At 33.9% G+C, this 17,432-nt stretch overlaps 1 protein-coding gene across 1 annotated transcript in view; it reads left to right on the top strand.

Moving 5' to 3' along the window:
* The window catches only part of NRK (Nik related kinase), a 188,481-nt gene extending 177,280 nt beyond the window's left edge, over nucleotides 1–11,201 (top strand). The window contains 3 exon segments of the mRNA XM_045817461.1: nucleotides 4,912–5,071; nucleotides 8,552–8,691; nucleotides 10,361–11,201. Coding sequence (XP_045673417.1) covers nucleotides 4,912–5,071; nucleotides 8,552–8,691; nucleotides 10,361–10,456 — 396 coding nt within the window. The 3' untranslated portion in view covers nucleotides 10,457–11,201.
* The last annotated feature ends 6,231 nt before the right edge of the window (nucleotides 11,202–17,432 follow it).

Raw genomic sequence — 17,432 nt, 5'->3', positions numbered from 1 at the left:
AAGTTACTATGAAGAACTGTATGACAAGAAATTTTAAAAGCTAGGTGAAATGGACAAATTTCCAGAAAAATATAATCTTCCAAAACTGAATGAAGCAGAAGGAGAAAGCCTAAACAGACCATAACAGATGATGAAATTGAAGCAGTACCCAAAAAGCTTCCAACACACCAAAGCCCTGATTCAGACAGTTTCACAAGATAATTTTACAAAGCAGTTAAGGAAGAGCTAACCCCCATCCTTCACAGATTATTCAAAAAAATTCAAGAAGAGGGAAGACTCCCAAATTCTTTGTATGAGTCCAGCATCATCCTAATTCCAAAACCAGAAAAAAACATAACAAAGAAGGAAAACTTAAGGCCAATATCACTGATGAACAAAGATGCTAAAATGCTCAATAAAATATTGACAAATCATACCCAGCAATACATTAAAAAATCATACACCATGATCAGTGGGATTCATCCCATGGACATAAGGATGGTGCAATATTCACACATCAATAAACATGATAGATCACATAAACAAAAAGAAAGACAAAAATCACATGATCATATCAATAGATGCAGAAAAATTATTTGATATAGTACAGCACCCATTTATGATGAAAACACTCAGCAAAGTGTGAATAGAGGGAGCATTCTTCAACATAATAAGGATCATGTACAAGACACCCACAGCCAACATCATACTCAATAGGCAAAAACTTAGAGCTTTCCCACTAAGATCAGGAACAAGACAAGGATGTCTGCTTTCACCACCGCTATTCAACATAATATTGGAAGACTTAGCCACACCAATCAGACAAGAAAAAATAAAAGACATCCAAATTGGAAAGGAGGAAGCAAAACTATCATTTTTTGCAGATGACATGATAGTGTACATAGAAAATCCTCTGGAATGCACCAAAAAACTACTAAACCTAATAAGTGAATTTAGCAAAACAGTGAGATCCAAAGTCAATATTCAGAAATCAAAGACATTTTTGTACACCAACAATGAAATATCAGAAACAGAAATCAGAAAAAAAAATCTCATTTGGTATAGCAACAAGAAAAACAAGGTACCTAGGAATAAACTTAACAAGGAGGTAAAGACCTGTACTCAGAAAACTATACATCACTGAAGAAAGAAATTAAAGAAGACACAAACCAATGGAAGCAGGTACCATGCTCATGGATTGGAAGAATTAACTTCATCAAAATGCCCATACTACTCAAAGCAATTTATAGATACAACACAATCCCTATTAATGTACCAATGCCATATTTCACAGATATAGAACAAACACTTCAGAAATTTATATGAAACCATAAATGAACCCAAATAGCTCCAGCAATTTTGAGAAAGGAGAGTAAAGTAGGAGGGATAACAATACCTGATATCAAACTGTATTTCAAGGTCACTGTAATCACAACAGCCTGGTACTGGCATAAAAACAGGCACATGGACCAATGGAACAGAACAGAGATCCCAGAGATAAACCCCAGTCTCTACATTCAATTAATATTTGACAAAGGAGGCAACAACATAAAATGGAGTAAAAATAGCCTCTTCAATAAATGGTGTTGGGAGATCTGGACAGTTCCATACAAAAAAAAAATGAAACTCAATTACCAACTTACACCATACACAATAATAAATTCAAGGTGGATAAAAAGACTTAAATATAAACCATGACAACATAAAAGTCCTAGAGGAGAATATTGACAGGAAAATATCAGACATTCCACTCAGCAATATTTTCACCAATATGTCCTTAGAGCAAGTGACATAAAGAATAAACAAATGGAACCTCATCAAATTAAAAAGCTTCTGCATGACTAAAGAAAACAGCATTAAAATGAAAAGGGAACCAACTATATGGGAAAACAAATTTGCCAATGATATCTTAGAAAAGGGTTTTATCTCCACAATATATAAAGAAATCATATGACTCCTCTCCAGGAATACAAACTACCCAATTAAAAAATGGACAAAAGACTTGAACAGACACTTCTCCAAGGAGGATATGCAAAGGGCCAAGAGACATGAAAATATGATCAGCATCACTTGCCATCAGAGATGCACATTAAAACCACAATGAGATACTATTTCACACAGGTCATAATGTCCTTCATAAATCAACAAGTGTTGGAGAGGATGTGGAGAAAAGGGAACCCTAGTGCATTATTGGTTGGAATGCATACTGGTACAGCCACTGTGGAAAATACTATGGAATTTCCTCAGAAAACTAAAAGTGGATCTGCCTTTTGACTGGGCAATTCCACTGCTGGGATTATATCCTAAGAACCCTGAAACAACAATCCAAAAGAACCTGTGCACCCCAATATTCATAGCATCTCAGTTTACAATAGCTAAGTGTTGGAAGCAACCTAGGTGCCCATCAGTAAATGAATGGATCAAAAAATATGGTACATTTACACAATGAAGTACTGTGCAGCAGAAAGAAAGAATGAGCTCCTGCCCTTTCTGACAGCATGGATGGAACTGGAGAGCATTATGCTAAGTGAAATAAGCCAAGCACTGAGCCAAGCATGTGATCTCGCCTTTAAGTTTAACTAATCAACAAAACAAACAAGCAAGCAAAATATAACCAGAGGCATTGGAATTTAGAACAATCTGACAGTAACCAGAGGGATAATGGGGGAAGGGGGGAAAGGTTTCTAGAAACAACAATAAAGGACACAAGGGCAAAACCATGGCAGGTGGAAGCAAGGGAAGGAGTTGGGGGTGGCTGGTGTGGGAAGAGTGGTGTGGGGTAAGTGCAGTCAACTGTAATTGAATAACAACAAAATAATTTTAAATAAAGAACAAAGTGACTAACCAGATAACAGGAGAAAGCAGGGGAAAAGTGGTCAAGGAACATGTATAAAAGACGCACAGACAAAGTTAAAGTGGGTAGGATCGAGAGTGGGAAGTAGGGATAGGTGGGGCTCAGGCAGATGTGAGGGGAAAATGGAGACAACTGTACTTGAACAGCAACAATAAAAAAGAAAAAAATCCTACCATTTATTGTGAAACTCTTTTAATTTAACTAAAAGTAGGTTTGCAATACAGTATTATTGGGAAAGCCTCAAGAGTTGTAAATCTTTAATTTCAATTTTCAAAATCTTGCAGTAATGCATAATTCTTGATGATTTGGGGTTCTTTCTGCATGCAAGAAATCCTTCTTTTTTTAAAAGATTTTATTTATTTATTTTTTAGAGAGGGAAGGGAGGGAGATAGAGAAAGAGAGAGAAACATCAATGTGCAGTTGCTGGGGTTCATGGCCTGCAACCCAGGCATATACCCTGACTGGGAATCGAACCTGCGACACTTTGGTTCGCAGCCCGCACTCAATCCACTGAGCTATGCCAGCCAGGGCTTAACAAATCCTTCTTGACTGTAATTTCTACCATTTGTTTCAAAACAGAAGTATGATTATGGTAATGAAGCTAAATAGTATATTTTTCACATTCCATTTTCCATTTTCTGTTTTGATGAAACAACATAATAAATTACCTAACTTTGAAAAAAAAATAGGCGTTCAGGGAGATTAAAACGTATTTGTGAGTGAAGTATTAGGCAAGGAGAATCATTTAATTTTTCAGCAATAAAGTAATTATTGTGGAAGCAAGGAGAAAAGATGAATTTTTAAAAATTTCTAACCTAGTTAACAGACCTGAAGTATGTTTAAAAATAGTATTTTCAGTTAAATACCCTAGTGTCTTGACCTACAAAGTGAGAAAATAATCTAATATAAGGGACAGTCTTTTCTGAAGTGGCATGTACTAAAAATATCTTTTTCAAGAGTGGTAGATTACAAAAGCTGTAATGCTACAAGGAATCATGTGTACTAAAGAATATCTGGCTACTTCAGGAACTACATGAGAAGCAAGAGAGCTAACCTCTCAGGCTGTCTGGATATATAGTAGTCCATCTTTATCTTTAAAAGATTTTTTGAGGCAACCTTCTTTCCTGCAATTCCTTTTTCTCTCTTCCTTCATCTTTTTTTCTGATTAAATTGCTCATGCAAGTGCCCAGAGAACGCATAAAAATTGCTTTTCGCCTCTGGATTCCCATTTTAGTTTTAAGGATTGTTGTTGCTGACACATGGCCTCAAGCACTTGGCCTGAGTATGCTGGATTTGGCAAGTATAGTTTCTACTCTTTCACCCTGTAACTTGCTAATTTGGAGACATGATAGAAGATTGCAATTGTTCATTTCTCAGGGAAATACTGCAACATGACAATATCTGTAGTTTAAGCAAATTCTGTTGCATAGTTTTATGCATCATGCAATTTAGAAATTCTTAGATATTTCTTAGTATTTGATATTATGTCACCTAATATATCTCTGAATTTGTATAGTGAAGGTATTTTAATATTTTATAAATTGGATTAAAAATCTTACATTTTGTGAAGGGAGGATTATATTTCAAGCACTGAAGAATAGTATAGTTTCCTCTTGTAAACATATTAAGCTCAAGTTATTTTTAAGTTAATTTTCTATTTCTGATTTGAATGAATTGGCAAATAATCAGTGATTGTACATTTGTTACTTGACTCACATATTCATTACTGAAGTATTTATTATTATGTTGAAATCCAACTCTGTAACAAGTAATGATTCTTCTCATTATACATAATAGTTTGTGAAATTTTTGTGAATTTCTGTGTGTTGGAGATATATCTCTACTCTTTTCAAAGATTTCTCCAAAATATAAAGAATATTAAGTAGTGTTGACTTTGTGACATAGGAAACCTCCTTTTTAAATGTTGGATAGCATGTTGTTTAATATTGAGATAAAACTTTTGTTATTCCCTGCACTTTGAATCCCCTTTTGGTTTTTATTGATAAACCAATCTGCATCAATTAAAGTAGTAGTGATTAAATTTTGAACATATAAATCCTTATGAAACATAATTCCAGCCTATGAAAATCATTATACCACAGAATATCATCATTTTACCTCATTCCTTGGGAGTTGGCATGATGCTCACCTTCAATGTTGAAGCCCTTTCTATGAAAGCAAATGAACACCTCTTCAAGAACATCCTTGAAGTGTGGAAAGACATACCATCTTCAGCAGGTATGTATAAAAATTTTCCTTTTTCACATGATCCCATAAAAACTTCCATTTCCTGAAACAACATGTTCTCAAAGCATATAGGGTTAATTTGTGATACTGCAAAGTTGTTTGCCTAGTTATGGGGTATGTGTTTATTGTATACTAAATGAATCCTTGTGGCCACCACAGAGAGACTGATTTTGGCTTACTTGTTCATTTACAATAATCACATAATTAAAATAAGAAATGAATTCCTTTTTGTAATACTGTATAATTTTATTTTAACTCCCTTTGCTTGAAGATTTTACACAGATATTAAAAATGCTTCATTCTGTCACATTGATTTTGAGGTTTAACTTTTTCTTAGAAGAATGACAGTCATAAAATAAGAGCAAAAGGTTTCTATTTCATACAGCCATTAGAGTTCTGTTTAGTGAGTAGTAGTCTTGTGAAGAATTAAATACAAGCTTAATATATGACATATTGGTTGTCACTAAGATTTTATCATCCTTCATTTACAAAAGTGATAAATATGACTGACTACAGTGCCTATTAGGTACCACCCACATAGCAAAATAAAGAACATTGCCTTTTCATCCTCACCTTCCTTACTAATGCAGGACTGAAGATCTGGGAAGTTTGAATAACTTGAGATTCTTGTATATATCTCTGAGATTTGGTGACTATAGAGGTGATTCTAGATCAAGAACAGAATGCATATGAACAGTAAAAACTGAGAGAGAGTAGAATGGTTTTATGGAAGATAAATATTCCTGGAAGGAGAAGGAGTTTAATAAAGCAAATGAAGAAAGAATGAAAAGAGAAAGGGAGAGTAAGATAGTTTTTCAATAGAGAAACCAGAAGCTTCTGAAACCTCTATTAAAGGCTTAAATGTGATCCTCATGGGGATATAAGGACAAGTTTAAAAGAACTGCTTTTAAGTGGACATTTTTTTCCATTATGGGACTTTGCATTGCAACTGTAGAATCCTTTAATTTTACATACATAGTGTTAAGGATTGAACTGAAAACGTACTCTAATTTACCTCAAACAAGTAAGAGCTCACAGAGGATTTAAAACCATTTTAAGTGACTGAAGGTAAATGCTTACAATATAAGTAATAGATCTGGGACAAAAAATGGAAAATAATGAATCTAGATCTAACCATTGTAGTGGTATCTTTTGCTCAATTTATTAATCAGAAATTATCATAAGAAAATTCAGTTTAAATGCAAAACTGAACACACCCCTAGAAAAACAAAGCCACTAGACTATCATAGGAATCCAAGAGATCTTAAAATGGCATCTGGTATATCTCTTGTCTTTAGGACAATGCATCTTATTTATTTGTTTATCTATCTATCTATCTATATATCATCTATTTATTTATTTATTTTATAGAGGGGAGGAAGGAGAAAGAGAGGGAGGGAAACATTGATGTGTGAGAGAAACATCAATAGGTTGCCTCTCGCATGCCCCCAACTGGGGACCTAGCCTGCAACCCAGGCATGTGCCTTAACTGGGAATCAAACTGACATTCCAGACTTTAGGCCTGTGCACAACTTCTGACTTAAAACAGAAAAGATACTTTAGTTGTTAGAATCTGAAAACCATCTTTTTATATATAAAATGAATTATAGCACCATGAGAACTTGATATTTTGTTTTGTGTATTAAGGGTGTTTCGAGAGTATACTAAAGACTACAGTATAACAATGATATTAGGGAAATCTATTACTTTTTTCCTGTATAAAAAAAACTTGTTTGTTATTAAAACTAACCTAGATCCAGAGTTCCCCAATCTTTTACATTTTCTTGAAATATATTAATGTGTTCAATAAAAAGATCATTTATCTAGATGTTCAAAATATATATACAAGCTTAACAATCACAGCAAATACCACAAAGCATTCCCACCCAAATCATTTGATTCCACCTCATAAAAAGGCTAGCTCAGTAGCTAGGTTAAGTTACAGGTTAGTGTGTTTCAAAATTAAGTTGGAAATTATGTAATGCCATATGAACTGTGTATTTGACCCAACAAGTAACCTGTGCATTAAGTTTAGAAATGTTTGCTCTTTGTGGTTCTTGACAAAAATTCAATTTTAATGACATATTCACATAGATGAAAAATTCAAATCCAGAGAGACTAAATCTAATACTTGTCCCCATCACTCAGACTATGGATTCATTTTACTTCCCTTATAATTGGAGTGATTTTAATTCTAATCCTAAATTAGACTTATAAAATCTTCTTTTAAGAGATAATTGTCTCAATAAAATGATTGTAATTGAATTATAATTTTACATTGATTTCATTTGCAGGAATATTTTGAATTGTAATATAGAAGGGAGCAATAAATAAATTCTTGTCAAGCTTTAGTTGAGGGATTCAAAATGGCTCACACTGCCTATGAAAATTAACTTTCATAAAAGTTTAATAATTTTTCATGACTCTTTCAATGAATATTTAATATACACATATATAGGCCAGATACATTTTGGTTTAAATGCATGTATCCTAGAACCTTTGAGAAAGACAAGAAAAAAGTTTAAATGATATTGTAATCATATCAATGCTGAGTTTATTGCCTTCATAATAGAAAAAAAGTAATGAATTGAATTCTAATTTTAGTCATGTCATGGGGGTGAAGGTGCCTTGTTTTAGTGATTTTTAGACTACTTTAACTTGACTCAAAATTTTGATATTATTTTAAGTACAGGATTGTATTTATTTATGGAAGTTTGCTTCCCTATAAAGTACATAAAGAATATCAATTTGGAAGTTAAACATTTAACAATAACACTGCCTCCTGTGTCAAAAATACCTTACAAAAACAGCTAACTATATGGATATTTATATAATGAGGTTTTCTGCTTTAAAGCAATTGTCATAATTTTTACTGTCACCAAGTAATATAAAACAGGGTATGAAAGTTGAAGAATTATAAAAATTTCCTGAGCAAGAGAAAGTGTTAACAGCAAAAAATCAGCTCTAGATTTCTTCATAACATAATAATTCACTGAATTGCATTAGAGTTGCTAAAGTCATTATTTGAGCAAGTCATTTTTTAATAGTTTTAATTTTTAAAAGTTAGTCTGTTTTCAATGTATGTTACTTGAACACAATTACAAACCCTTTTGGAATGCTATAACTCAACTAGACTGTAAAATAAAGGATGACTGTGGGTAAATTTGACTTTCTACCAACAGGGTAGAATTTACCCTTAGCTTTTTTCTGTAATATTGGAGAATATGAATGCCAAAATTAATTGATATCTGATTATTTAGTGTTAATCACAATGCTGAGAACAAATAGCTGGTTTTAACACCACTGCTGACCAGCAAAATGGCCAAATGACTGAATATAGAAAAAGGAAAGATATGTGTTTTCTAGAACTGTAAAAGTCAGCTTCTTAATAAAATGATGACTGTGGTTACAATTCTCTATCACTGATAGAAATATGTTGTGTTTTTCTGATTTTTATTTTTTTTAACTTAGCTTATGCATGTACACAGAGAACCACAGGATGGGGCCAAAAGGCCATTGAAGTCCACTCTTTGCAATCAAGGCTCCTGGAAAATGAATTGAAGCACAGGTCAAGTAAGAAGCTGAGATTTCTATGTACTCGAGGTGACAAGGTATAACTCACATCCTCCAGTTAGAAAAAATAAAGCAAACAATGAAAATTAAGTGAAGAAATGTATATCCTTTTCCTTCTGACCATAAATATATTTATGCTACATTTCCCAAATTAGCATACTATTGATTAAAAAAACTATTTTGCATTTGGCAGTAGAAACACTGACTTGGTAAATGATGAGATTTGATTTCCAAAAGAAACAATTTTCAAAAAAGTTAAAAATTCTAATTATGTCCTAAGTAAAGCTTTGTCATTATTTTGTTTGGTGCAAAATCCTTTATTGTCTTTAACACATAATTCTTTTCTTGTGGATATTAACATATTTTGAAACAGAATGCTTGATTAAATCTGCCTTTTACATTTTTCAACGTAATCCAGTAATAGAAGGAAAATACTTATGTTTGCTGAACACCTAGTTATGTACTAGAGTTTGTACTAACTACTTTTACAGCTACATTTAATCTTTACACATGGATATAATTATGTCCATTTTACAGGAAGAAAAATAAAATCAAGATACAGCAATTATTTGTATAATGTGATCAGTTTCAACAGCCAATTCAAAATAGTTTAGATGGAAAAATGCATTGAATAAAATCATTACTGTCCTACATATTATCAGAAATAATGAGAAAAAATAATCTCAATAGGACTAGGAAATGATCACATTTAGAAGAGATTGCAGATGATTCTACTTTATAGCAAAACAACAATGATAAAGTACTATGCATCAAGAAAAGGTACTAGTTTGCAATATAAAGGGATATAATGGCAAGAACAGGTGTTTGAAGTCAAATAGACCTAAGATACAGTCCTGGCTCTGCCTCCTGACTACATGTAAGAACCTGGAATTTTGATTAATTTTGGGAGCCTTAGTTTGTTCATCTTCAGAATGATAAATTAATAATTAGTATTGGAACAATTTTGAAAATTAGTGATAATATATAATATATACATAGTGAGCATCTCACAGATTGCCTAGCACATTAAATGTGTTAAGTCAAAGTTAGCTGGTGTTATGATCATCAACATCATTGTTGTCACAAAATCTTCTAAGATTATCCATTGTGGATAGTCAAGGACTTAATACTAACAAAAAGCCTCATGTTCTGTTCTAATTATCTTTATGGCACAGAACATATTTGCACAACATGTTTCTCTCTAAATGAATCAGTTTAGCTCATAATATCATTTTACTATGTCAATGTGTTGCACTGATAGAGAAAATTAAAATTGCACCAAGTAGAAAATGTCATAAACACCAAGAACAATGGTGAACAACATCAAAATAACTTAATTATTTCTTTATATTATAAAAAGGAAAACTAAGTTGATTAAAAGTAGATTTTTTTAAGCAAAGAACAATTGTTAACCCAAACTAAAAAAAAACTTTAGCAGATAAATGCCACCTATGATAACCCAATTTTATTTAAATCATGTGAAATGTCATTATATAGAATTTGGTAAAAGGTTGTTTTAATATATAATTTAAATATATATTATCTTAAAATTTATTTTTAATTTGAGAAAATCCTACTCTGAAAAACAGTATGCCTAAATATTTTAATTGTTTGATGCAGATACATTTAAATTACAGTTGTATATATAAACTATCAGTTTACAATATACTAAACATTTACTGATGGCATCTTTCTTTCTTTTTAAAGCTGTTCTTTACTTCTATCCTGCATAATTGCCACAGCCGGGTTTACTTTATGACCCTTGGAAAATTTGAAGAGCCACAAAGCAATTATGGTATTTAAAAGGTTCCAATGATTTATTACAACATTTACAAATATCATAAACATGCAATTTGCATCTTAAAATTTATGAGGTTAAATGAGCATGCAATTGTATTATTAGGGAAAAATTAAATCAGACAGACACCTTTAATGTACCACAGAATAGTTCTAATGAGAAATGGAGCTTAATGTGTAAAATGAACTACAGCAAGCTCTATGTACTCCAGTGGTGTACAATGTCTTTTGCACAAATTTTGTAATTTTTGTTACTGTGAGTTCAAACATTTTTCTTTGGATGGTTTAGACAGTATCTGTGTTCAGATTTTTATAACACAGAGTAAAGAAATCTGTATTGAGTTAGATTTCAGGCAACTTTGAAAAGAATTGCCCCTGAATGAGGTTTTTAAAAAAAAAATAAATGTAACAACAAACTATACAGTAATTTTCAAAGTCATATAAAGGACTAAAGATTATATTATAAGATGCAAATAATAAGGACTATGATATAAACCAGACTAAGGACTACATGACTGGAGAAAACTACAGTGGTAAAGGGGGAAAAACCATCAATTTTCTCATTGCTCCATGACAGTTAAGCACACAGTTAGAAACCAAATGGATTCTTTTCACCACAAGCTAAGCTGGTTTTCTCCCTATAAGAAGAAAGAAAATCACCCTGGCTGGCATAGCTCAGTGGATTGAGCACAGGCTGCGAACCAAAGTGTCACAGGTTCAATTCCCAGTCAGGGTACATGCCAGGGTTGCAGGCCATGACCCCCAGCAACCACACATTGTTTTTTTCTCTCTCTCTCTTTCTCCTCCCGTCCCTCTCTAAAAATAAATAAATAAAATCTTAAAAAAAAAAGAAAGAAAACCTCAGATGCTTTATTTTCCCCAGGACTCCCAAAGATGGGAAATCACTTGTAAATCCACCAAATCATACACTTCCAAGCCTGAATACAGGACTGAATTCCTATACACATGTACTGTAGAATTAGTTTGTTGTTGCTGATGTTGTTTGAATAGTTTAATGTAGACACCAAATTCTACCCCCAAGAACAGGTTGGTTGATTTATCAAAATTCTTATCTGGCCAACAGTGTGACTATCAGACAACATTGAATAATTTCCCAACCCCAGATTAAACTATAAAAATTTTCCCTTCAGTTATTAAAAGTGTAATAACAAAATTTTTAAGTACTAAATTTTCTTTTTTTATATTTCTATTTCTGTAAAATTGAAAATTAATCTAATAGTGATAAGTCCACATGTAGAAATTTAATGTTATAGGTAAAAAATGAAAATAAAGAAAAAATACAACTTTGATCAAATACCTAAGCCCACAAATATAAAGTACTGAAAATTGTGCTAGTTTATCATCACTATATGTTATACACTCCATACATAGGTGGTTTTTCATCACCTATGGTAGCTGCTACTTGGTGAAAAGCGTAATTTCTGCATACCAATCCTCAAAGCATAGTTAGTTCTCTGGGACAATAGAGAGGCAACAGAACTACCACAAAGTATACCTCAGTGTGATTCCTCTAGTCTACTTCTAATATCTGAAGACAGTGCTAGTGGGATCATAATTTTCAAACTACCTTGTTTACCAAAATATATAAACTGCTGACTATTTGTGATTTCATGATAGCACATTATTTTCTTGGCACTTTATTGCCAGGAATAATGATTTGGATTTTCACAACAACTTATATCAAAAGTTCAGTATCTCAATAATGAAAATTTAGGAGAACCTGAATCCATAAATTTTTTAAAAATTAAATGTGATTCAAATTTCTGTTATTGTGACACAACAATGTGATCCTAAAGCTGGCTTATTCATGAGTGTCTATGACTTTTTAAATGCAGTAGTTTAAAGAGAAAACAATTTAAGGTCAGTTTATTTCCTTCATTATTATACATTTGTACACCAAAATAGCCATGAGAAACTTTGTGCAAGTACTTCATCACTGAGCAAAAGGAGCTTGGTATGTTTGAATTTCAGAAAATTTTCTCATTTAAGTTACATGTAGAACAAGGTCTTTTAAGAATTCATTTTTCTTCATAATATTTACTCAAAGTTAATTTTCAAAAATAATTTTTATTTTAAAATCATATTTTAAGGCAGTAAGAGAGTAAACTATTTTAGAAAGTCAACTCCCATTGTGCTCTGTGGTTGTTATTCTAATAAACATAGGCAATGGTGAGCTGCATATACAGAGATGTCCCAAAATAAATAAGCCAGAGAGATTGTATAATGTGTAATGTAGCTTTAAAGATAAGGTGTTAGTGAAGAAAGCACGGCAGGCATATATTAAGAAGAAACATTGAAATGTTGGGTAGCCAAATAGAACTAAAAATATTTAAAGAGGTTAATATGTAATAAATACTTTCAATTTGCATGTTAATCTATTTGGACTTTTTGTATCCTTTGCCTGCTAAAACAAGAAAGTGCAGGGACAATTAAATTTCATAGTCAGTGGACAGTAATAGAAAAAAACACTTGTGAACTCTGGCTCATCACAGAAGTGGATTCCTGGCAAGCCAATTCCCTAGCCCTATTATTTGAAGCACGAAAGTTGTGGTAGGTTGAGCAGTATTGGGAGAGAGTACTGTTTTTAGTGTACTTTAGTTGTTGTTTTTTTTATCAAAACCCTTACCAAAATAAAAGGCATTGGAAATATTTGAAAACTAGAAAAGTGAAGTTATGGGTGATTAGGTATGTTGAAGTAAGGTAAGGCTCTCAAAGGAAGCAATAAGAAGGATAATGATTTAGATAGTAAAATAGACAAAGTAGTAATCACACATATGCACACACCCACACTCACACATACCATACACACAAACCAGAATACATAAATCTTAATATTTTCAATGGTACCAATAATCACACATATGCACACACCCACACTCACACATACCATACACACACACCATTAGTATACATAAATCTTAATATTTTCAATGGTACCAATTTATAGTTAAATTAATCACTAATTATTTTCTCCCAGGACTTATTTAATTAAGACAGTATCCATAAAACTAGGAATAATGCCTTATGCATTCAATGGGATCTTATAGATATTCCTTAGTTCCTTTAGAAATGTACTTATTTAAATTGATTTGTATTCAATCTATATTCTAACTTTAAAATGTATTGAAATCATCTTTGAGAATAAGTTCCATATTAAAGTCTTCAATGAACCATTGTTCAACCTCTAAAAATAAAAATATTAAATCATGATTAATGTCATTATTGAAATATACTTATCTAATGCTTCAGAGTTAAGACTCATTCAAAGAATAATCATATTTTTAAAGTGCATAATAATGCACTGAGTGGAAGATGTTAGGGGTTCTGCCCATTGTTCCATTAAAAATTTTGGTCAAGTAGTGGGATATTTATCTTGCTAAAATCTTTCTGGGTATAGTGGTGGAATTAGAAACTGGTTAATTTTGCCCTGGCTGGCATAGCTCAGTGGATTGAGCATGGGCTGCGAACCAAAGTGTCGCAGGTTCGATTCCCAGTCAGGGTACATGCCTGGGTTGCAGGCTATGGCCCCCAGCAACTGCACATTGATGTTTCTCTCTCTCTCTCTTTCTCCCTCCCTTCCCTCTCTAAAAATAAAAAAAATAAAAAATTAAAAATAGAAACTGGTTAATTTTCCTCTAAATGCATGGAACTATACACAAACACACACACTCCTACAGTGTGGGTAAAACCCAAGCATGTTTTAGTGCTGACTTCCTTTCCATCCCACTGCAGTGTTCTGAATTCCAGTGAAGAGAGACCTTCTCTAAAGGGAAGACTTGTCTGATGAGAGCAGTATAAATTTATAGTTTCTTAGCATTTAAGAAAGTGTTTAATGAAGGTTGATGGTGGGAAATAGGAAGTGGAGAAATCCTGGCAGTTTGTCCAAGATGTTGAGCCCTTAAACTAGGACCAGAGAAGAATAGTACTACTCTTACAAGGTCACAGAAACATTCAAGGCACTGTAGCATTAATATCTATTATCTTGGAACATTCTGGAGAGGTGTTCATCAAGCTTTGCTGGCAGGTCCACCAGGGTATGGTCCCAATTTCTCAAGTGTGGCCAGGCATTCAGACCTGAACAGATTGGTTACTCAGACATGACAGGATTGTCAGTGCAATGAGAGAATAAATTCAGTGTGCTTTATTACAATCAAATTGACTCATCTGCTTAATATATAAGGTCCACAGGCTTTTAACTATTTTAAAGGACAATGTTATGAGTCAAGGAGCAAAAATATCATCACAGATTTATATTAGAATAGGCAGGGTGATGCTCCAAGGTTGAGAGAGGACATTATCCTAGGGATCCTTTACCAAAACTTGGGAATGGGGTAGGTCATTAATAAAAGTCTCTATTAGTAACTTTATCACTCTCAAAGGGACTAATGGGTTTACAAATGCCAATACTGCAAGCCTATTACTGAATCTTTTTCCTACACTGTGATTAACAATATAATAGCCCTTTTTTAAAAAAAATATTGGACCTTTAGCCCTTACTTAAGGATTATCAGGTTCCTGTAGATAATAAAGTTATTGAGCATAGCTGCTCTTTAATTACAAAAATTGAATGGAGGCAGCTAATGAATTAAAGGCCAAAGATGTTTCAGTAAACAAGACTCTCTGTCATGTCTTACATTGATCACAATCATGACAATTAATTAAATAAGAATAGTCGCTGAGGGAGTAAAATTGATTTTATATGGATTTATATTTTTCAGAAGCTATTCCATTGCCTACTCTGTAGATGAGTAAAAGTTCTGGTTCAGGGTTAACTTGTTTTTATAGCTTTGATACCCAGTATGTCGAAGTGCCTCATTTCTTGCTTAACATACAACAAAGGCTCAAGAAATACATGAGTTGAAAGGGAGAATTAGGTCTTTTTTACTTTGATTATCCTCATTGCTATTTTATTAACAGAAGCTTAGAAATTAAAATTCCAAAATCCATTAGAGCCATCAAGGTACCATGTGTGTTCTGATGACTAAAAGGTAATGACCTACTTAGGGTAATTTCAAATGATTTTATACTACAGATATGAAATTAAAGATAAGTCAAAATATTCCTTTAACACATTTTTGGGGGGGGGGATGGAGACAACTGTACTTGAATAACAATAAAAATGTGAAAAAATAAAGATAAGTCAAAATAAAATGAAAATAATGTACTTTAAAGCTTTTTCTTACCTTTAACCACAACACATAAAGGACCACTGTACCTCTTTAAAAATTACTCAAAGATCATAAATAATGACAAACATTGTTAATAAGTTGAAGACAGCACAAAAGCCAGTGTACTCGATGTTTTGTACAAACATTGGGTTCAAATGTGATCTTTTTCACAAGATTGACTATTTTATAACATCCTGAAACATATTTAATGGTCATCAAAGATTGTCAATATGTACTTTTTGATCCCCAAATTTAAATTATGTTCCCATAAATAGATATATTTAATTCCAGGTATTCCCTGTAGGTACTTTGTAGCAGATAAAAAAGTGTTTCTGTCTTCCAGGTGAATAGGTAGCCATTAAAATGCTTGCCAAATGAGACCATCTTTCCAAAACTGTAAAAGCATGCATGCAACACCATTAACTTGCATCTCACAAGTTGAGAGAGTCAAATGAATATAATGAAGTTCAGAACAAAATGGTCTACATAAAAATTAATATCTTCTCCCTACAAGTAAAATTAATATTATATGTCAGGCTGGAGAAACAGGTTCTTTACTTGACAGTGCAAAAAGCATTTATAAATTTTACTCAACAAACCTTAATGTGGAGGAAGCAAGATGGTGGAGGGGTGAGTGGAAGCCACACTAACCTCCTCCTAGGACAAATCTGGAATTACAACTAAGTTTTGGAGAAATCACCCAGAACAAACAACTGAACAGTAGCGAGAGAGAAGCCTTACAACCTTGGACAGAAGAATCAGCTTCAGCACTAACTGACTGGTAAGCAGTGCAGTGGGGACTCTAGAGGCTGGCTGGGAGCCCACAGGTGACACTCTTGGACAGATAATTAAGCAACTGATTGGATCCCACTGAGAAGTGTGGGGTCTAAACCCTAAGCTGCAATCCTCAACAGAGCATCAAAGCCCAAAAAGTATGCAAATAACAACCAGTGGGGAAAAGCAGCAGGACTGCTCTCTGCCAGAGACAGATGGCTAGAGATGCAAAGAGCCTTTTAAAAGGCCAATGCACAATTCAAAGATGGTGGCAACATATGTGGGAACAGAGTCCACTTCCCTCTCCACACGGGTGGAACACCTAGCCAATCTGAGGAACAGAGGGAACAGCAAACAGTATTCCAGGATATATAAGGTTGGAGGCCAAAACTGTAGAGGACATTGAAAAATCAGATGGTAAGGAGATTGCTTTGGGACAATAAGGTCCCTGGGAACAGCACGGGGACCAGGGCAGCTGCAGCCCCAGGCCTGGCACACACCTGGTCTGCTGCAGGATTCTTGGTAGAGAGCCAGGGCAACGGGTCTCTCCCCTGCCAAACAGGGAGGTTCAAGCAGCATCAAGATGGACCTGTATTCTTGCAGTTGCTGGGGGGAATAAGGATGAAGTGGCAAACTCACAGGACAGGTGTGCAACAGCAGAGACTGTGGATGCCAGCTGGGAAGAATTGAGCCATAACAAACCCTGACCTGGATAGTCCCTGGTCTGGATGGAGATTTGGGCTGTGTGAGAGGCCACATGCTTGTTAGGAGCAGCAGGCTTGAACAGGAGGAATTTTTCAAAAAGAAGAAAAAGAGGCACTCAGTGGCTGTTTAGGGAATTCTCCAGTAGCAGATGCTGTGCCTCCGCCAGTTGCACCCATGCATCCACCATAGCCTCTGCAGCTTCGGCTGTGGGCCCAACTCTACAGCCAGGACCATGCCTGTGTCCTTAACTGACCCCTGGCCTCAGTGGCAGGGGGCACCCAAACATGCCCATGATCCCAGTGGTGCACCACCAA

Source organism: Phyllostomus hastatus, unplaced genomic scaffold (assembly GCF_019186645.2).
Source record: "Phyllostomus hastatus isolate PE091 unplaced genomic scaffold, TTU_PhHast_1.1 phas_scaffold_28, whole genome shotgun sequence".
In the NCBI taxonomy this organism is placed as follows: Eukaryota; Metazoa; Chordata; class Mammalia; order Chiroptera; family Phyllostomidae; genus Phyllostomus; species Phyllostomus hastatus.
Note: the sequence above shows the minus strand (reverse complement) of the source record. Positions and strands in the feature narration are given on the sequence as shown.